General features: G+C 37.2%; 2 protein-coding genes across 5 annotated transcripts; one reads left to right on the top strand and one right to left on the bottom strand.

The window, feature by feature from the left end:
• Positions 1 to 165: 165 nt before the first annotated feature.
• Positions 166 to 7,906, bottom strand: kif9 (kinesin family member 9). Of its 4 annotated transcripts, XM_056248420.1 has the most exons (21): positions 7,849 to 7,900; positions 7,605 to 7,705; positions 6,770 to 6,923; positions 6,558 to 6,664; positions 6,246 to 6,476; positions 5,779 to 5,862; positions 5,584 to 5,676; positions 5,257 to 5,404; positions 4,964 to 5,028; positions 4,792 to 4,869; positions 4,565 to 4,633; positions 4,323 to 4,421; positions 4,163 to 4,218; positions 3,982 to 4,072; positions 3,749 to 3,885; positions 2,895 to 3,029; positions 2,554 to 2,762; positions 2,291 to 2,470; positions 1,925 to 2,037; positions 990 to 1,094; positions 166 to 866 (listed from the first exon to the last, which is right to left on the bottom strand). In XM_056248420.1, exons 2-21 carry the CDS (start codon positions 7,698 to 7,700, stop codon positions 774 to 776), a joined length of 2,343 nt encoding a protein of 780 aa, XP_056104395.1. In that variant the 5' UTR covers positions 7,701 to 7,705; positions 7,849 to 7,900; the 3' UTR covers positions 166 to 773. The 4 variants fall into 4 exon arrangements, with proteins under 4 accessions (XP_056104395.1, XP_056104393.1, XP_056104392.1 ...); XM_056248418.1 differs by having other exon boundaries at positions 4,565 to 4,627; positions 6,558 to 6,923; XM_056248417.1 differs by having other exon boundaries at positions 6,558 to 6,923.
• A 4,614-nt stretch (positions 7,907 to 12,520) lies between these two features.
• Positions 12,521 to 18,273, top strand: rgs9bp (regulator of G protein signaling 9 binding protein). Its single transcript, XM_056248382.1, has 3 exons — positions 12,521 to 13,056; positions 16,924 to 17,230; positions 17,385 to 18,273. The coding sequence occupies exons 1-3, from the start codon at positions 12,967 to 12,969 to the stop codon at positions 17,750 to 17,752; spliced, it is 765 nt and encodes a 254-aa protein (XP_056104357.1). The 5' UTR covers positions 12,521 to 12,966; the 3' UTR covers positions 17,753 to 18,273.
• The last annotated feature ends 105 nt before the right edge of the window (positions 18,274 to 18,378 follow it).

Consider the following 18,378-nt stretch of genomic DNA (forward strand, 5'->3'; position numbering starts at 1 on the left):
TCAGTTGTTCACCACCCTGGCTGCCATCAACACTGTGTCCCAATGAACCTGTTAAACATATGAAATAATATTTTTTTTTCTTTTTACTAATCTTAGCTTTTGTGTTGCTCTCATTGACTGAAATTCAGTTTTGGTTAATAACAGTTTGGGATTGCTCATCATTGATTTATTTTTTATGTAGTTTGAGAGAAAAAAAGAGAAGTTGGTTTTCTGTAACCAATGAGATAATGGGATTCACTACATTTTTACTTTTTCGGAGCAAACGAGTTTGAGCTCTTATTGTTTTCCTGTCTTGGTGGGGAGGATTGTTTTTTGTTTGTTTGTTTTTTGCTAAAGGGGGTGGGACAAAAGGTCTGGGAATAGAGCTCATTCAGGACTGTAACTAGTGAATTTGTACAACCAAAGAAGTCTATTTTGTGGTTCAGGAATAATAAAGTTTACTTTTCATTTAACAACCTGATGTACTGAGGTTGTTTTTGCCTCTGATTAGCGCAAACTGCTGTTTTCTTAAAGTGGAGAAATATACTGTCAAGTGTAACAAGTACATACCAATAACAATGTACAGTCAAAAATACGCATTACACATTCAACCTGAAAAGTGATCCAAACATTTTATAGACAGATTGTCTTTGTGATTGAACAATACAGATTCGCACATTATACAGCACAAGCAGCTTTCAGATAGCAGGTGTTTTCGTGTTCTACCAATTTCTAACATCCATGGAAACATGCTTCAGAAAGTGTAAAGAGTGAGACTGAGCGTACAGACGCCTTCATCGGATGATTGAGAGAATAGAACAGAGTTTTATCTTACTCCTGCTGCCTCTCACTGAGTCTGGACTCTGAGAAGCCTGTCTGCTTCCCCTCTGTAAAGACAAGATGATCTTTTTATATATGCAAATTATATTGTTGCATACATTTGGCATTGCATTCAGTATTATTTGAGTGCTGAGTAATGAAAGCTAGTATCAGGTGTAAGTGTGTCTTACCCTCTGTAGAGTCCTGTTGTAGGCATTATAAAATGACACAGCACTGGAACTGTCTGCCTGCAGCTTATGACAGGGAGCATCACAATGCTCTTCATCATCCTCCATCTGTCCAGTAATACAACATCTGACACGGTCACACTTGAACGAGTCTCACACATTGTCAAGCTTTTTTTTCTACTCATTACATCATGTACCACAAATATTTAAAATCATGAGATGTTTCAGGTGCTACAGTGAAGCAAGAGATCTTAAAATATTAATCTTAAAATAAAAAATCTTAAGATCTTAGAAATTAAAATCACATCTTCGTTAAAACCGCAATGTTTTAAGAATTACTAGGAAGCATGTGCTAACAGTTTTTAGAAAATATACATATTTTATGTAATCATATCAAAATGAGTAGTGTCATTTAATATATCTATTACCATTTAAATGTTTGGGGTCTGTTGTTTTTTTGTCTGTGTGTGTTTTTTAGATGTTTAGTCTCTGCTCACCAAGGCTGTATTTATATAATCAAAAATATACAGTAAAACAATGTTGTGAAATATTTTTACTATTTAAAAAACTGTTTTCTGTTTGAATATTTTTTTAAATAGAATTTTCAGCATCATTACTCCAGGCTTCAGTGTCCTTCAGAAATAATTCGAATATGCTGATTTGCTGCTCAAGAAACATTTAATGTCATTATCAATGTTGAAAACAGTTGTGCTGCTTAATATTTTTGTGGAAACTGCAATACTTTTGATTAATATAAAGTTTAAAAGAACATTTATTTGAAAACTAAATCTTTTGTAACAATGTAAATCTCCTTTGATAAATTTATTGCATCTCTGAATAAAATGTATTCCAAAAAAAAAAAAAAAAAATGTTCACTCCTTAACACTCAGGTCTCAAGCGTCATGGTCTTCATGAGTATATGTGTGGCTCTTACTGACCAGAGCTAAAGCTTTGTCCACAGGTATGTGACCTGGCCTAACTGGTCCAGCCTCTAAGACGGACAGCACTTCATCCGGCAACAGGAAAGACTCATTGTACCAGCTCTCAAACTCTGGCAAGCACAAAACAAAAGCGCAAAACTGATTTTAGAGAAGGATGAACATAAGTGAGGTGTGGTAAGTACAACTATGAAAACATTTGGATAGGTCAGGGAAGTAAATTTAGATACATTTTTGTCACAAAATGTTGACAATCATAGATTACAACTAGCTATCTGAATTGGTGGAGGTTTTGAAATTCAAACCACAAATAGAGAAGCCTGGAAACGAGGAACTACATGTTGTGTAGAGAACTAATGGAAGTACCTGTTAGCAGCCGTGTGCGGCACTGATTCACCAGGTGCTGACAGTAGCTGACTTCTGTCTTTGTGCATCTGAGGTCCTCATAGGCTTGTCTATAACGGTTCTTCAGCTCTTTTAGCTGCATCAATAGAGACAGTTCAGCCTCTTCCATCACAGGCTCCCCCTCCGCACTCACAAACTGACCTATAAAACCAATGGCTTCAGCTTCATATGATTACTACATCTCATTTAGAAAGGAGCTCATTTTTACATCATGTAATGCTCACCCTGGCTTTGTCTTCGCTCTCTGAACTGTTGTAGTTCATATGTAATATTGTCAAGATCCCGTTTAGTCACATTGATGACATCAGTGAGTGTGCGTAATTGGGACGTGCGGTCCAACAGCACAGCCTTGTTCTCTTTTAGTATGCGGTTAATCTCACTTCCCCGTTGTGCTTTGAAATCTTCAAATGCCTCCGCTTTGGGCGGAGGAGAGCTGAGAAATTAATTTTAATATTAATGTAAGCTGACGTTCACATTTATTAGTAACTGCGGTACTTGGTACCTGTCAGCAGAGGTCTCCTCAAGCTTATACTGTAGGTGCTGCTGATGCAAGTAAGGAACTTACTCAGTTCTGTGTTGTTGTTCTGGATCTTGTCGTTGGGGCTCTTGTGTGGTCATGTCAGATTCACTCATGTTTAGAGGCTGTGCGGCTTCTACAGTTGTGTTTTCCACAGGCCACTGGCTCAATGCTCCTTCCTTTCTGTTCAAGATCAGATTTGAAGCACAATTTACAGCCTGGTAGTCCATTTTCTAAATTTGGTTAGTTTCTCTTAAGTCCAAATGCTCTTGTAGTTTATGGTGAGGTTTTGGTTATTACAAATATACATACATATGGAGTCAGGGATTATTTCTTGACCATGGTGTACTGTAATGGCCTTTAAGTGTAAATTATTTTTAGAATGACAAATTTGTCATATACGATTGTCATGTGTTATTTTTGTCGTTTCATTTTTATCAAATTAAATACCAAAATCTGCATTCCTAGAAAAATGTCACTGGGTAGACTGACTCAAAGATATTATACTGTCTTCCATCACAAAGCTTTCATCATGTCTAGATGTCTATTGACAAAGAAAAGAGCTGACTAAAGGTAGTTGCTGAAAGTCCGCGCAGTCTGCAGATTTTGAGCAGTTGGAGTTGACAGATTTCACAGAAAATCATGTGTTTCTGTGTGAGTTTATTGTGTCCTGGTAGTGTGTGATCCTCAATCATGCCTAGTTTTTCCTCTGTAACCATTTATAAAGTCGGCAAGTGTATGATGCTTAGTCCCTGCATGTCTCCTAATAATTCTGTTCAGATTTAAAAAAGTTGTGCAGTGTATTCCAGCCATAACAAGACTCTAAATCTAAACATGGATGCTTAGTTATTTGCTCACATTTGTCACATCAGGCATCAAACATTAGGGAAATAAGATGTCACCTGCTGATCTGTTTGTCTTTTCTTGCTTTACTTGGTTTAGGTGACACTTCTCGTTGATGTCTCTGTGAAGATTTAGCTAAACCTAGGCCATATCCACAGCTCTCCACCTTTCCAACAGCACAAATAGACCCCTGCGCCTGTAGCAAAGGTCATGAGGCATGTGACATCCTTTTCTGAACTTTTCTGTTCTTACTGAAGTATTGTTGTCTACTGAATATCTGTATAGCACTAACCTCTGCAACAGTAAATGGTGTTGTGTTCATGGCTTTCTCTACGCGAGCATTTCTCGGACAGAGTTGCTCTCGCAATTTTGTTTGCTGCTCCCTATTTAATACATAAATACATTCAAACATAATTGTATTGAACTCCATTATAAATATGTTCAATTGTTGATGAAGAGGTAACTGTACTTACAACACCACTTTTTTGAACTGGGCAAACACCTCTTGGATTTGTGTAATGCTTACAATCTGAAACATTAAATCGTTTATTCAGTTCTGACAAAAATGAGATTAATTCAAGAAAAGGTAAACTTACATATTTGAAGCACTGATGTATAAACTATGGTGTTTACCGGAATCTCAACCAGTGATCCAGACAGGTATCTCTGCACCTGACTCCTCACTTCCTCCACCTGGGTTTCTGACAGGATCTCATTAGAAACCCGATTAGTCTATGAGTAAGGAGGACATTAAAATAACCATGTAGCCCAAAGTCGAAGCTTGGGAAACCAGAATGCGGCGTTCATTTGTTGATGTGGTAATTGTGTTTTGTGTAAAAGGCACAGATTCGGAATGTGCACGTGTTTGTACTCACCAGTTTGTTACACATAGACAGCTCCTCCTTAAGAAACTGGATTTCTTTCTCTAGTCTTTGCACCTGAAGCTTGATAAACATTCACATGGTTTTAACCATCATATGAAAGGATTTTCTGCACTAAACTGTGACACATTAGTTGAATGTGCTGATGAATCTTTTTTAGATATATTATTATAAGAGGATTTAGAGTATTAGCTTTGTAATATACATGAACAAAATCTTACCACTGGGTCGACATGTTCATTGATTAATGGCTTTGTCTTCACACATTTCATTCTGGTGGCAAAGCGAAGAGTTGAAAGCTGCCAAAAGAACAAACAAAAAAACAAAGAAGCTGTGTGGGTTTTCTAGACTTAACAGACATGTCTCGATGGATTTATAATAAAAACATCTCACCGTCTCTTCAATTTGTGCCCCTTCACCATATATGTTTGCCACAAGCACTGTGTTACAGTTTCCTCCTGTGTAGGTACAGTTGAGCCAGAGATAAATCATTAGCTTACATATGTCCCTTTCAAGATTACATTAGTTTTTTCATAAATGAAGATTTTCCCAATGTTCAAAATGAATGTTTACATGCTGAGGTTCTGTGGCTGAATGCTTAAAGCTATCTCAAATTATAATGACAAATGTTGGTTTGTTGGTAAACTTCTTTGGGATAACTTGTGATAATTGTTTAGCACACTAACCAAGTGAGTCTTTGAGAGCATGGGTAAGTTTGCACTGTCTAAAGGGAACATGTTCCCTACGACTGTCAGCAAGAGCCAAGATGACCTGCTCCAGGAAAGAAAGGGACTTGTTGATATACATTGCCTCCATTTGGACTTGACCCTCTGACTGGAGTAAAAGACAAAAAGTAGAGAGTGACAAAATTGGAAACTGTATGCATTTGAGGAGCTTGCCACGATTAACACATTAGATTAGTGCAAACAATGCTGAAATTTTCAACAGTGCACTGCTAGCTCCACACTAAACTGAGGCACGAACTGTAATGATGAGAAGAGAAATTAACTGACCCCAGTTTTGCTAAGTCTCTCAGATCCCGCCAGGTCCACCAGGTTCAGTTTAGAGGTGATGTATTTTGCTTCTGACAGTGTGCGAGAGCGAGACTATGCCACACATAACCACATATGCAAAAAATACCACCATATGTAAAAAGGCCAGTTTACTCAATTTTTTTATCTTGTGTTCAGTATATTCCAGGCACTTACCTCAATGTGGACGGTAAATATGCAGTGAGACCTGGAGGAATGTTTATTAAGGGCATGTTCTCCAATAATTCTGTTCATCTCCCCCTGTCAGCGCAGTGAGATCAGTGTTATTTATCACAGATGTGCCTATTTCGTCTAAATCTGTAACGAAAATATGAAAATCCAATTCTGAATGTGCTGTAGCAGTTGCTTTTGCCCATGTGGGCAAACATTAATGTTTTTGTCATTCTTTCATGAGTAATAGGTCTTTACTGGAGATTCTCTGGTGGCGGTTATATCGTATTGTTTATCATTAGCCAATTTGTCAACAGCTATGATGAAAGATAAGAACAAACCTTTGCCCTTAACAGGGCAAACACAACCTGATAACAATTCTGTTTACTGGAAATAGACCTTTTGCTGAAATAATTATGCATTCATGTTTTTTTTAATAAGCTGATCAATGACCTCGTGACTTTACTTCTTACCTCAAAAAGCAGGTTAAGAGCCTCCTCTTCATTGTGAACCAGATGTAAAGACAATCCTTTGACTGAGACTCCACCTCCTGGTTCTTCTACCACAGTTAAGACTCCACTATGTGAACCTTTTCCATGCTTTAAGCTGGAGAGCAAGTCTACTATTGTCTCATTATAGATTTCCAGAAAAGAAAGGTGAACAGAGAATGTATGATCTACACGATCCACCACCTCCTGGAAAACCTGAGGAATTAAGAGATGGTTTATTAGCCATAAGAGCTGAAACATTGACTACGTGCTTCTTTTTTCATGGGTCTCGATCACCTCCTGTAGGGCTCGAGGAATGATGCCTCTCTGTTTGTAAGTCTCTGCGGCACCTGTCATAGTGTATGTTTTCCCCGCTCCAGTTTGCCCAAAGCACATTATTGTACCTAAACACACAAATGGCTTTCCTAAACATTTTATTTCAAAGTAGAAACTGCCTCTGTAAATGTTTGTGATTTCAGATATTATATGTATGCATTTGAATGACCAACCATTGTAGCCCCCAAAGGTTCCCAGCACTACACTCCGGGCTACACCATCATAGATGTCCTCTTGTGACGCATTGTGCAGCACTCCATTCAGCTGAAATAACCATGAGCTCTGATGATTGTTCCTCTTTCCTTTCTTGGACCATACTCTCAAAGTCTCGGAGATAAAGAGAGGGACAGGTGTAAGCATTCTTAAACATTAGCATCATTCAATCTGTTTTATGTGGGGCACGTTTCCTGTGGGTTTGGCTCAGTTGGTTAAAGGTGCATTGTGTTATTCACCTGTGATCCCAAAAAGTAATTTAATCATTTCTGGTATTACATTTCTGGAGGAAAGTTGTAATAATTATGTTTTAAAAACATATTTGAGTGGTATTTTATGTACATTTAACGACCTTCATGTTTGGCTAAATTTGACAAATGAAGTACCTGACTTTGACTTCAAAACTATAAAAAAAAATGCCTTATTATTATTATTATTATTTTAGTTAATATTGTGGTTTTCATACAAAAATGCAGATTTTTTTTTTAAAGATCCTCTTATTGTTAATACTTAAAACGTATGCATAACAAAAAGTTTATGCCACTAATATTTGTCTCTCTTCTTTGCTTTTTTAAATAATTTTTAATAGTAGTTATGTTTTTGCAGCTATTTAGATTTGTTGGAATTGTATTATGTTTTGTGTTTATTTTGACATGTTTTGTATTTCGTTAAAACAATAAAAAAAAACAGAAGGCTGTAAGAAGCAATACAAGACCAACTTCACAGATTAGTTCATTTAACAATTAAGACCGTTTAGACAAAAGATAAATGTTAGCACATATTGCATAAGGTTACCTGCTGGTCAGGTAGGCATTCAATAAGCTTGTGCGCAAAATTGGCTGTGGGTCGGATGCGAATATACACCTTTACTGGAGAGCCCTGCGAACTCATGATTCCTGCAATGTAGAGTAACGTTATCTCTCACATAGGCCTACAGCACGACAAATAAGTCTGAATAATAGGCCATCATATGACATAAGAGCGCGTTTTGAATATCAAATCTTGAATCAAGAGTAAACTTTGTCCTCTCGAAACTCACCTGTGTATCCTGTGCGATAGCACAACACATAATAGCCTAGCTGTTGTTGGAAATTGCTGTTAGTTAGTGTTGATGCCGTTGTCATGACAATGCCTCGAGCTTCGCACTATGAGCTGCGCAGCACTTCTGGTTAACGTTACCTTTATTAAACCTGTATCTGAGTCATCGTGGTTACAACAAAGTCCTTGTCTCCGGTTACAATCACACACAGTTCGGTTATTTGCGGGAGTAACAACGCGCATTCTAACCGAATTCGCACCCCTATATTGTCAGGACTCATAATAACCGCATTCCTGGAAAGCCCGTGGCTAGGCTATGTGAACGGAACCATTAGAGATAAACTCATTAAATCCAAGTATGTTATTTCTTTTTTCATAATAAACACAAAGGCCTACCTCCAGGGGCGGACTGGCCATCTGTGTGATCTGGAGAATCACAGAACGGCCGGTACTCCAGGACGGCCGGCGGGCCGGCCCAACACACACCACACACGCAGTCAGCAGACATCCCAAATTAGTTAAAATCTCCCGGAATCTAGTGCGAGCAAGAGCGCGCATGCGTAGCGCGCGCATGCCAAAGAGAGGGAGCGAGCTAGAGACCTTGCGTGTGTGTGCTAGTGTGCGCGTGTGCCTCACGAAGCGCATGTAAGGACCCAACCAATCAATTGTCAGTGTGGGCGGGCTTTTATCTCTACTACTCCCGAACCAAATTAATCAGAAATTATTACTTTGCAAGTTACTTGCTATTGATGATGTTACGAAGTGATATTCAGCTTGCTACATTTTTAATGATTACAGTAGTTAAAACAGCTAAACTTCAACATTTTAGCTGTAAAATGCCACATGCAGTAGCTAATATTAAGAAATATGTTGTGCTTTTACTTTTAAAAATGTTGTTAACATTACAGTTGATGCTTACAAACTTTGAAGATTTTAAATACAGAAGTTACATTTGTAATGGTATTGCCTATTTTCATTTAGATGTGGTATTATTATTTGTGCAGTAGCTAAGATTTATTACTGCATAAATTAATTAAGATTATTAAGTAATAAATTAATTTTAAGACAGCATGGAATAGATTGTATAATATGTTGTTAGCTATAATTTGGATGGTATAGGATCATGAGCCACAATTAAAGTCTTATGACACTCATGCCACGCGGTAGGCGTTGTTGTTGTTGTCGAGTTTCCTCGCGCCGATTGCTTTGGGCCGGGCCTAGTCAAGGTCCAGGGCCGTTTTTTGGTCCCAGTCCGTCCCTGCCTACCTCTAGTTTGACCACCTCTGCCGGACCCTATAACAATCATTTGCAAAGCTCCTCACATCAAAAGGAAACTAACAAAGTTTAAAAGTTACTTTCAGTAAGAATATTACGGGCGTGTTAAAGCCTGTAGGCTTAGTATGGTCGATATTAGGCCCGTAGCATGGCCCTGCGACATTAACTGGAACATTCATGGATATTTCAAAGCTGCAAACGCATTTCGGTGGTGTTTAGAAAGTAAATTCTTGTATTTACATTTTGAGAGTCAAAAAAAGCTATTGAACCAAACCAGGCAGTAAGACGCAACCCTGAACCCCCCTTCCCTGATTGTTGACTTCTAGCAGTTTGATTGGGAAGCTGTGCAGTTGAATGACCGTCAGCTTGTTCCTCCCTGGTTAAAAGTATACCCAAGGTCTGACATATAAAACAAACCCTTCTAAACTTCTCTAAAGCTGACATTTCAGCTACAAAACCTCCAACTCACTGAGAATGAAAACAGAAGTTTACATCTGTGTTCTGTGTGCCTGTTTGGTAACACTTGAAGCACATAAGGTATGTACATATTAATACCATTAATCAGACACTCCTAAAAACATCATTTTTGCAGTTATTCAAAAAGTTACTAGAGTGTATGTCTTTCTTTTCTGAGATTTATGTATTTTAAAAATGATTTGACGATGAAAATAAATAGTCACTGACCAGTAAGATACATATTATTTAGCCTGTTCAATTAGCCTATATCTTGATTAACTTTTATTGAGGTTAAGGGGTCAAATGCCATCAGAATGTATATCTATTATATATTCTTTTTTTCCTCTAATCACTGTTATTAGTAGGCTACTAACTATTAATACTACTAATAATCCTATAATTTTACACAGAGATCAGCCAGGAATGGGGATACTGCGAACGACTTCACATTTTTATCATACAAACCAAATACGACGGTTGGTTGGTGCCTTCAAGAGTCTTAATTTAAAGCAAGCAATAGCGCTTTTGTGTCTAAGAACAAGTATTCCTAAATGCAGTGTGAAATGACAAAAGAATGAACATTCCTAAAAATATGAATTACTTTTGTATTATTTATGATGGAGACATCGTAACTTTTAACATTCTACATGCTATAGCACTGCTGCTGTTTAAAAGAATAAACCACATTTCTTGCCTCAATCATATCCACAGCAAGGTCCTGTAGGACAAGGTCCTTCAAGCAATGTCCTTGTTAATGGAAGTAAATACGAGCAGGTAAGTGTTTTTGCTTTAAACAGACTTATATTTGAGGCAACAATGCCACTATCATACTGTAAATCTCACCAGTAAGATATAGAGCTTTAAAGGCTTTCTGAATAAATGTCAATACTTTTTCATACTTTTAATATGCAGTATGTACTGATTTCCATCCATAACAGATGACCAACCATACATTTTTAAATAAAACCAAAAGTACTTTGGAGAGGATCATTTTGCGGAACCTTGCAGAGGTACCCTTCAGTGCCTTCATTTCTCATGAATGAAAATGTAGATTACTCGTATATCTATCCTTTACACAAGACAGTTTTTTCTAAACGGAAGCCTTGGGATATAAAGTTCTCCTTAAATCCAATTATTTTCCTTAGCGACATTTCTTTCTGATCAAATTAGGTAGACTTTTGACTGTCATCATTTACTCAAAACTCATGTCATTCCCAAATCAATATTTTTTACATGGAACATAAAAGGAGATAGTTTGAAGGTTACATTGACACAGCCACATTCCACATGTAAAAAAATAACAGCATATGAGTTTGAAACGACATGAGGATGAGTAAATGGTAACAAAAGGCTAACTATTATTACACATGCTTGTAGTTTGTTGTGAGAACTAACAGTGGGGGCAAGGGCTTTTTTTTTTTAACAAGCATTTTTTTAATATATAAAACAAAGAGGACTCTCAGTCTGTCAGCCTCTAGATGGAGTCACAAGGGAGTCACCTTGGGTTTTCGTTCTGTTAATGCAGTTCTGCCAGTTCATGTTAAATGCAGTAATTGTGGAATTACTCTGGAATGAGTCATATGTGTAAAGACTTGTCTATAAAGAGCCCTAGTGAAGTGTTTCACTTTTTTTTCATCAGAATGAATGGCCACAAAACGACACACAATACTAAGATGTAGCTCAAGATACTTAAATGGTATGCCATGTTTCATACTTACTAATGTATTATGTAATAGCTAAAATGCATTGATTTTTGAATGTTGTTTGTGAAAAGTTGTTTTAAAATTGTTCAACTATTTTCTCCTCAGATAACAGACAAGTGATGTGAACTGGAAAACAACCTGTTTAACAGTCAAACCCAATGAGATGACGCTATAATGTTTGTTGAACTAATTACCTTTGTATTATAGAATATCACAAATGGAATATCAATACATGGAATAAAATTAACTGCAATTTATGACCTCACAGGTGTAAGCGCTGAATTGTTTTTTTTTACAAATAAAAGAAAGAATAAATGTAAACAACCTTGTCTCACAGGTACAAAAAAATTTACTTGTGAAATGGACAAGAAAAAAAGAAATTTAACTCATAACCGTAAAGACAATACTAAAATGCTGCTCTACATGCAATACTAGCCCTCATGTTGAATGATAAAACAAATGATTTAATGTATAGGATATGTATGCTTATTAAACATGTAATTTTCATTATTTGGTGATAATGTAAAACATATATTTTAATTAAACTGTCCACTGGGTAAGTTATTCCATGATTAAAACTGAACATGACATTACAACTCTAATTTTAATATCAAACTTTGATAATCTACTGATTGTTTGCTCTTAACATAATCTGAAAAATACAGCCAACAAGACTACCAAACTACCAATGTTAAATGCCAATAGAATCTGATTTATAATCTCTCAGTTAGAGATTTAAACCCTAAGACTAGATGTTAATAGAGAAATATCAAAACAAATAGTCTGTTTATAAATACATTTTACAGCATATTCAATATAAACCTATTGCTTCTCATGTTCCTGTGTTTGTATCTTTTGTCAAATTAATTCATAAATTGTCCAAAACTATATTCCATATATGATAGTCGAAAAAGGATTTGCACCTGCATGGTCTGTACAGTCATGGTTAAGATGGGATAACCAGACCAATCCAGCAGATATATTTCAGGGATTAATTTAACATGGCCCTAATCTAATTTGACCTGAGACAGAGGAGACTAACAATTACCTGACTAGTCCGTGCATACAGTTTTATTTAAATATATGATTGGATTCAATTTTTAGATTTGAAATATAGTTTTTTTTTGTAGGTTTGTAACAAATAAGCGATGTGTTGGTTAACCGATGCAAGAACTGCAGCAAACACTGGACCACAACCTGCCCCTCAGGGCCTGGCCTGTCATTCAGGCACACACAGAGAAAAAGAAAGGAGAGAGAAGAAAGAGAGAGTAATGGGAGAAAAAGAGGGGGCTCCAGGAGGAGGTAGTGACGTATTCCCAGGCCACAGAATCTCCGCACCTCTCAGCAGCAAATAATGAGCTTAACCACACGGCCTCAGTGCAAAGGGGTCAGTCATTCGGATTATCACACTCCACTTTGACATCACAATCCTCCACGCCTCTCGGTTTTTTCTTCTTTTTTGGAAACCTGAAATTTGTATTTTACTATCTTAGATTTTTATCCTTGTTGGAGGACAACTGATATATTAAGCTTTGGTCACAGGGTCAGACAGGACAGTCAGCTCAAATATGGACTATAGTTTACTCCAGCTAAGACGAAGGGTGTATACGCATTGTTGAGTTTGAAGGCAGACGCTAACTTTTAGAACAGGGATTCACCCTTGTTACCTTAGAAAACATAACCCAATGCCACTGTCCAACAACAAGGTCGCTGATGATGGAACTTCAGCACAGCTACTGCAAGAAGGAAAAGCAATGGTGGACTCCCTCATCAAGGTGAGTTGATATTTAATGAACCAAAAACTGATTAGAATCATTCGTCTAAACAAACCTCCATACTTGTCATAGAGTTTTGTGGTGATATCTTTTCCAAGAGTTTTTAACAATCAGGGCATCAATCATACATTTTTTCTAACAGGAAAGAAAGATTAATAAATCAGATTCATATCTTTCCCTGCATGCATATATATATATATATATATATATATTTTTTTTTTTTTACATATTTCCCTTAAGAAGTGTTCTAGAATATTAGAAGAAAGAATGAGGGAAGCACATCAATTAGATAAATATATCGACAATCAGTTGTGGTTTATTTTCCATCATTTGTTTGTTGACATGATGACAAACTTCTTGAGGTTCGAATTGAAGATGCCGAAGCATGTGCTTGTCCTCATTTCTCCTTATTTTCAGGCTGAACATGAAAGTATCTTATGATGGTGTATTCCTTGAGCCTTAGGGTGAAAAAGCACTCTCTCTATGAGTAGGGATGATCCACGCTCCACTGCTTGATTATCTTCAGTTTGAGCCAGTGGAGGCATGTGTCAGTACTCTGACCATTGTGCCTAATGAAGACCTGACGGTCGAAACCTTGCGCTTTCAATAAATAGTCGTTCGGAGCTGTTATTTCCAGTGTGCGCACTAGCCCAGCAGAATTACCTGTTTTCTTTACTCTATTCTGCTGTCAGCAATGGTAGCAGCTTCTGTTCATCTACATGCTTTAAGAATCAACACATAAAGTAAATCTAATGGCAATAGACAGCAACTAAAGCAAGATTCCAAAAGTTTCCAAAGCTTATCCTGAAATAGCCGTCTTATGACAAGCAGATTATCAGTATAATATTTGTCACTCATACTAATGCTTAATCTATCTATAATGATGTTTGATAAGTTGAACATTTATGTAACCTTTTAAAACCTTCACAGCATCACCGGAATAAATTATATTAAATATATTTAAAGATGTTAAAGTATTTTACATGAATCACACTTAAAAAAAAAGAAAAAGAAATATTAATATAGGGGGCTTCTTACCCCTCTTACAGTGTTTGGGGTCAATATGAGCCCCAATCAACTTTTGCTTAGTTAAAAAAACATGGTTCACTTGTTTCACTCCTGATCTCTGCTCAGTGCATTTTTTGTTGGTTTTATTTACTTTTTTATAATTAATTTCTTATTCTAAAGTTAATTATTTTTTATACATTTGGATTATTGAAATAAATAATATGTGATTACAATCTATTCTTGTCTTTTAGTGGCAACTTATGTGGCATTATTGCAAATGTATGTGGCATTTCAAAAGACCTCAAACAACAGAATAAAAAATCTAAACTTTGACAAAAATACTGATTTAATGTATTGTATAATGTTTAAATATATAGAGTATAAACACAAAATTTTAATCAGGAAAGCTGTTATAAGAGCAGTTATAGCCACATCCAGAAAAATATATTGGATTTCTATGGGCCTCTGCTGGATGTTTATGGTAATTAGACTTTTTTTTTTCTAAAACTGTATTTCCAACCGATTTTTCTCTAACCAGTAGATGACAGAATTCTGCCTTTAACACCTAGATCAATATCCATAAACAACTCTTATTTAATTTTGATAAAAATGTAACATTCCATATGCATGCCAATGCTGTAGATTAGGAATTTGGCTGTAAATAGTTAAAAAAAAAAAATGCACTTTACATCCCCCAAAACACAGCATAAACTAATGTTTATTAGTCCAGTAAGCCACCTGCCATGTGCTCTAAAGAACTGTGATGTAGGTATTTATTTCGTCTGAACCTGGTCAGTGAGGTATTGTATTATAAATGTATTATTGATGTATGTATTTTATCATTAATAATAACTCATTCCGAGCAGTTTGGCTGATGTTACATAATTGATCTGTAATCCTGTATGAAATCCATTGTGCCATCAAACCTTTTCCGTTTTTAAAAACAGGTATTTATTTTATATCTTTATTGCATCATTAAAGGGGTCATATAATGATACATGCACTTTTTCAATTTGATTGAACTGAAATGTATGTTGGCAGTGCCTGTACACAACCATCATATAATGATAAAAATCCATCCAGTGTTTTTGTTTCAATCTCCTTAAAATCGACCGTGTGACGTCACACAGTCGGACGCACTGATCTATATAGAATGACATGGTGTTTATAATGACAATGTCATTATATACACTGTAAAAAAAATCTGTAGAAATTACAGTATTACTGGCAGCTGCTTGCCAGTAACTTACTGTAGTTTTAAATTGATGTTATTTACTGGCAACAGTTTGTTCAAAGTTAAATGAACATTAAACATTAACAAGTCTTTATCTTTACAGAATAAAACTAAAATAACAGCCTCATGCAAAGCATTCTGGGAACCAAAATCTGAAGGAAAAAAAAACAGAAAAAGGTTGAAGAAGATTTCTGGTTCCCAGAATGCTTTGCATTAGATTGTTATTTTATAATTTTATTCTGTAAAGACAAAGACTTGTTAATGTTTAATGTTCAATTAACTTTGAACAAACTGTTGCCAGTAAATATACATCAATTTAAATCTACAGTAAGTTACTGGCAAACAGCTGCATAACTACAGCAATTTTTTTACAGTGTAGATCAGTGGTCGGACGCCCCTCCCACGATTGTTGATTGACAGCAGCGTTTCCACACAGACCCGCCCTGAGCGAGCTGTCATCATAGTCCGCCATTGTTGATACGCTGGAGCAGAATGGCGTCTAAGCGATTGTGGTGTTTTGTTCTTGGGTGTAATAACGAACACAACAGTCATTTTGATGTTCCTAGATCCGAACCGTTGAAGACGCAGTGGCTGAGTTTTGTTTTCGAAGGGAATATTCCCCACGAGCAACGTCAATGCGTTCATGTTTGCGCGATTCGCGAATCATTTCTCAGCAGACTGCTTTATAAACGAGGGTCAGACTCAGTATAAAGCTGGTTTTGCTAAGAAGCTGCTCCTGAAAAAAGAATCGGTACCAACTATTCGTGTCCCTGCTGCACCTCCAGAAGAAGTGAGTGTAAAATTTTATTAACCTTTATATTAATCTTTGCAAATCGCTTGCACGCTTCACAATGAATGCGGCTAAGGTTTACACTCAGGGTACATTACGGCATGTTTTCTATATATGACGTTCTCAATATAATTCATAATCCCACGTTTATAATGAACAACACGTTATGGTTATTGTCAAACTGAGTATATACATCAGTAAACACATAACGTTAGCGTTCCTACATCTCACTAAGTTACTCTACCCTGCCAGTACACAAAGATAGATCAAAGTGACATTACGTTAACCAACCATTCAGAAACATCCTGTTCGAGCCTTAATTGTCGAACTTCTTTGCGACCGTCATCTTGTTCCGGGTGCGACTCACTGATACAAACTGATACGGTTGCACAGATGTGTCCTCGGAGACTCCCGCTGCCATTCTCTCTCCAAAATATACCCTCAACTGTTGTCAAGGCAACACTCCACGAGCGTTGTGTCAAAACCGGTCAAAACGCCCTCAGAACAGAGGGGCGGAGTGAGCGAAGCTCATTATCATTTAAAGGCATATGCACTGAAATGGCGTACTGAAAACAGAGCTGCTTTTGACCAGATAAAATGGGTGTTTTCTTACAATACTAATGAGAATTTTTAATTAAAGTATATTACAAACTTTTCATTTAGACCCTAAAGAATCAAATTATGGAATTACTAAAAATTAAATTATGAAATTACTTGTATGAAAATGGCATTATATGACCCCTTTAATACAAGATACATGTCTAGATATTGAAGAAAGGTAGATGTATTAAACCAAAGTTAAAGTTCAAAACATAGTTGATCTGATCTGACTCAGGTGGTGGCATGTTATCGACACTTGGCCTCCTGTGTCGGTGGATGCATGGACAACTCCAGCCTACGGCGTGATCTTCGGCAAACACGAGAGCGAGCCCAGACACTTGCGCTGTCCTGCCGAAACCACCTGACAGCTCGACTGAGGGATAAAACATTACCAGAGACTGAAAGGAAGGAAACAGATCTGTTGTGGGTAGCGTTCTCCTCATGTCTGGAGCTCCTACATGCAGACATGTGCAAGGTTTTCACCATGGCCAAGCACTTTTCCCTGGCCAATAACAGTACCATGGTGCAAACAGGCATACAGGGTAGGCATGCATAACTGTAAGAAGTTTAAAAACTGATTACTAATTATTTAGCCTAAGACTTGAAGAAAAACAACTTCTGTACATTCCTCAAACATATGAAGTGTAACCGTCACAGCCCGTTATTGGTCTGATAAACATGTAATTGCTTAAACAGGAGGGACAACAGAGGTGGCGGCGCGGGCCTTGAGCCGGCCGGACCTGCAGGAGGCAGGTGACGGTACCCAGACGTCCAGCGTGGAGGGTCAGGAGCAGAGTCAGCTGGAGCAAGAGATCGCACAGGTGGACCGCACACTGGAAGACATGGAGCTGAAAGTCAACGTTCTGCGCTGGACTGTGGAGGCACTGGGTCCTCAGTACGCTGACCCTGTTAGCAGTGACAGCGCCTCACTAGCACTGCTGTCCATCGACGAAGAGGCAGCTCAAAGCTTCTGCAGTCGTAGCCAGGTGTTCGCGGCAATGATGCTGAGCGGTGTGGCGATCTTTGCCGTGGTGCTCTCAGTGTGTGTGGTGTTCCTGGTCTGAAGTCTTATCTCTTTTTCTTTTCCTGAGGTCTCTTCAGTTGTGATCGGCCAAACATCAACAGTCTGCACGGCACAATGTTAAAAATGAAACTGCCTGTGTATACTTACTATCAACAATTTAACAGTTTCTTACTGTTGATCTCAACAGAGCCTGTGAGTTCTGTTTTACAAATCAAAAAACTTTGCCATTAGTTTTGGGTGTATGATCATTTATAGCAAAAGAAAGCATGATGAATTAATTTGGGTTTCAATGCAGAATATTTTGGAATTTGGGAAAGCAGTAAAATAGTAAAATCAGATTTCATATGTACTTTCAGGACTTCTGTTTTGAGGTTTTGGTGTGTGTAAACACAATTCCTGTTTACTGTAGCTCAAGTCGTGGGCGGTTCATTGGCTGGTTCATCATGCCATACCTCCAGAACCTTATTCTGTTTTAGTTTTTGACTATAATACAGTATCAACACTGACACAACACCTAATCCTGTAACCATTACTTGGCAAGTTTGTACTGTAGCCTACTCTTGAAACATCACTAAAATAATCAGGCTTTATACGTTATGCACATCTTTGTGTGGAATTTAATTATTGATTTAGTTCGAATCAAATGTTTAGAAACCTGTTAGCTGC

This window comes from Rhinichthys klamathensis, unplaced genomic scaffold, assembly GCF_029890125.1.
Source record: "Rhinichthys klamathensis goyatoka isolate OS25496 unplaced genomic scaffold, OSU_Roscu_1.1 h1tg000055l_1, whole genome shotgun sequence".
Taxonomy (NCBI): domain Eukaryota; kingdom Metazoa; phylum Chordata; class Actinopteri; order Cypriniformes; family Leuciscidae; genus Rhinichthys; species Rhinichthys klamathensis.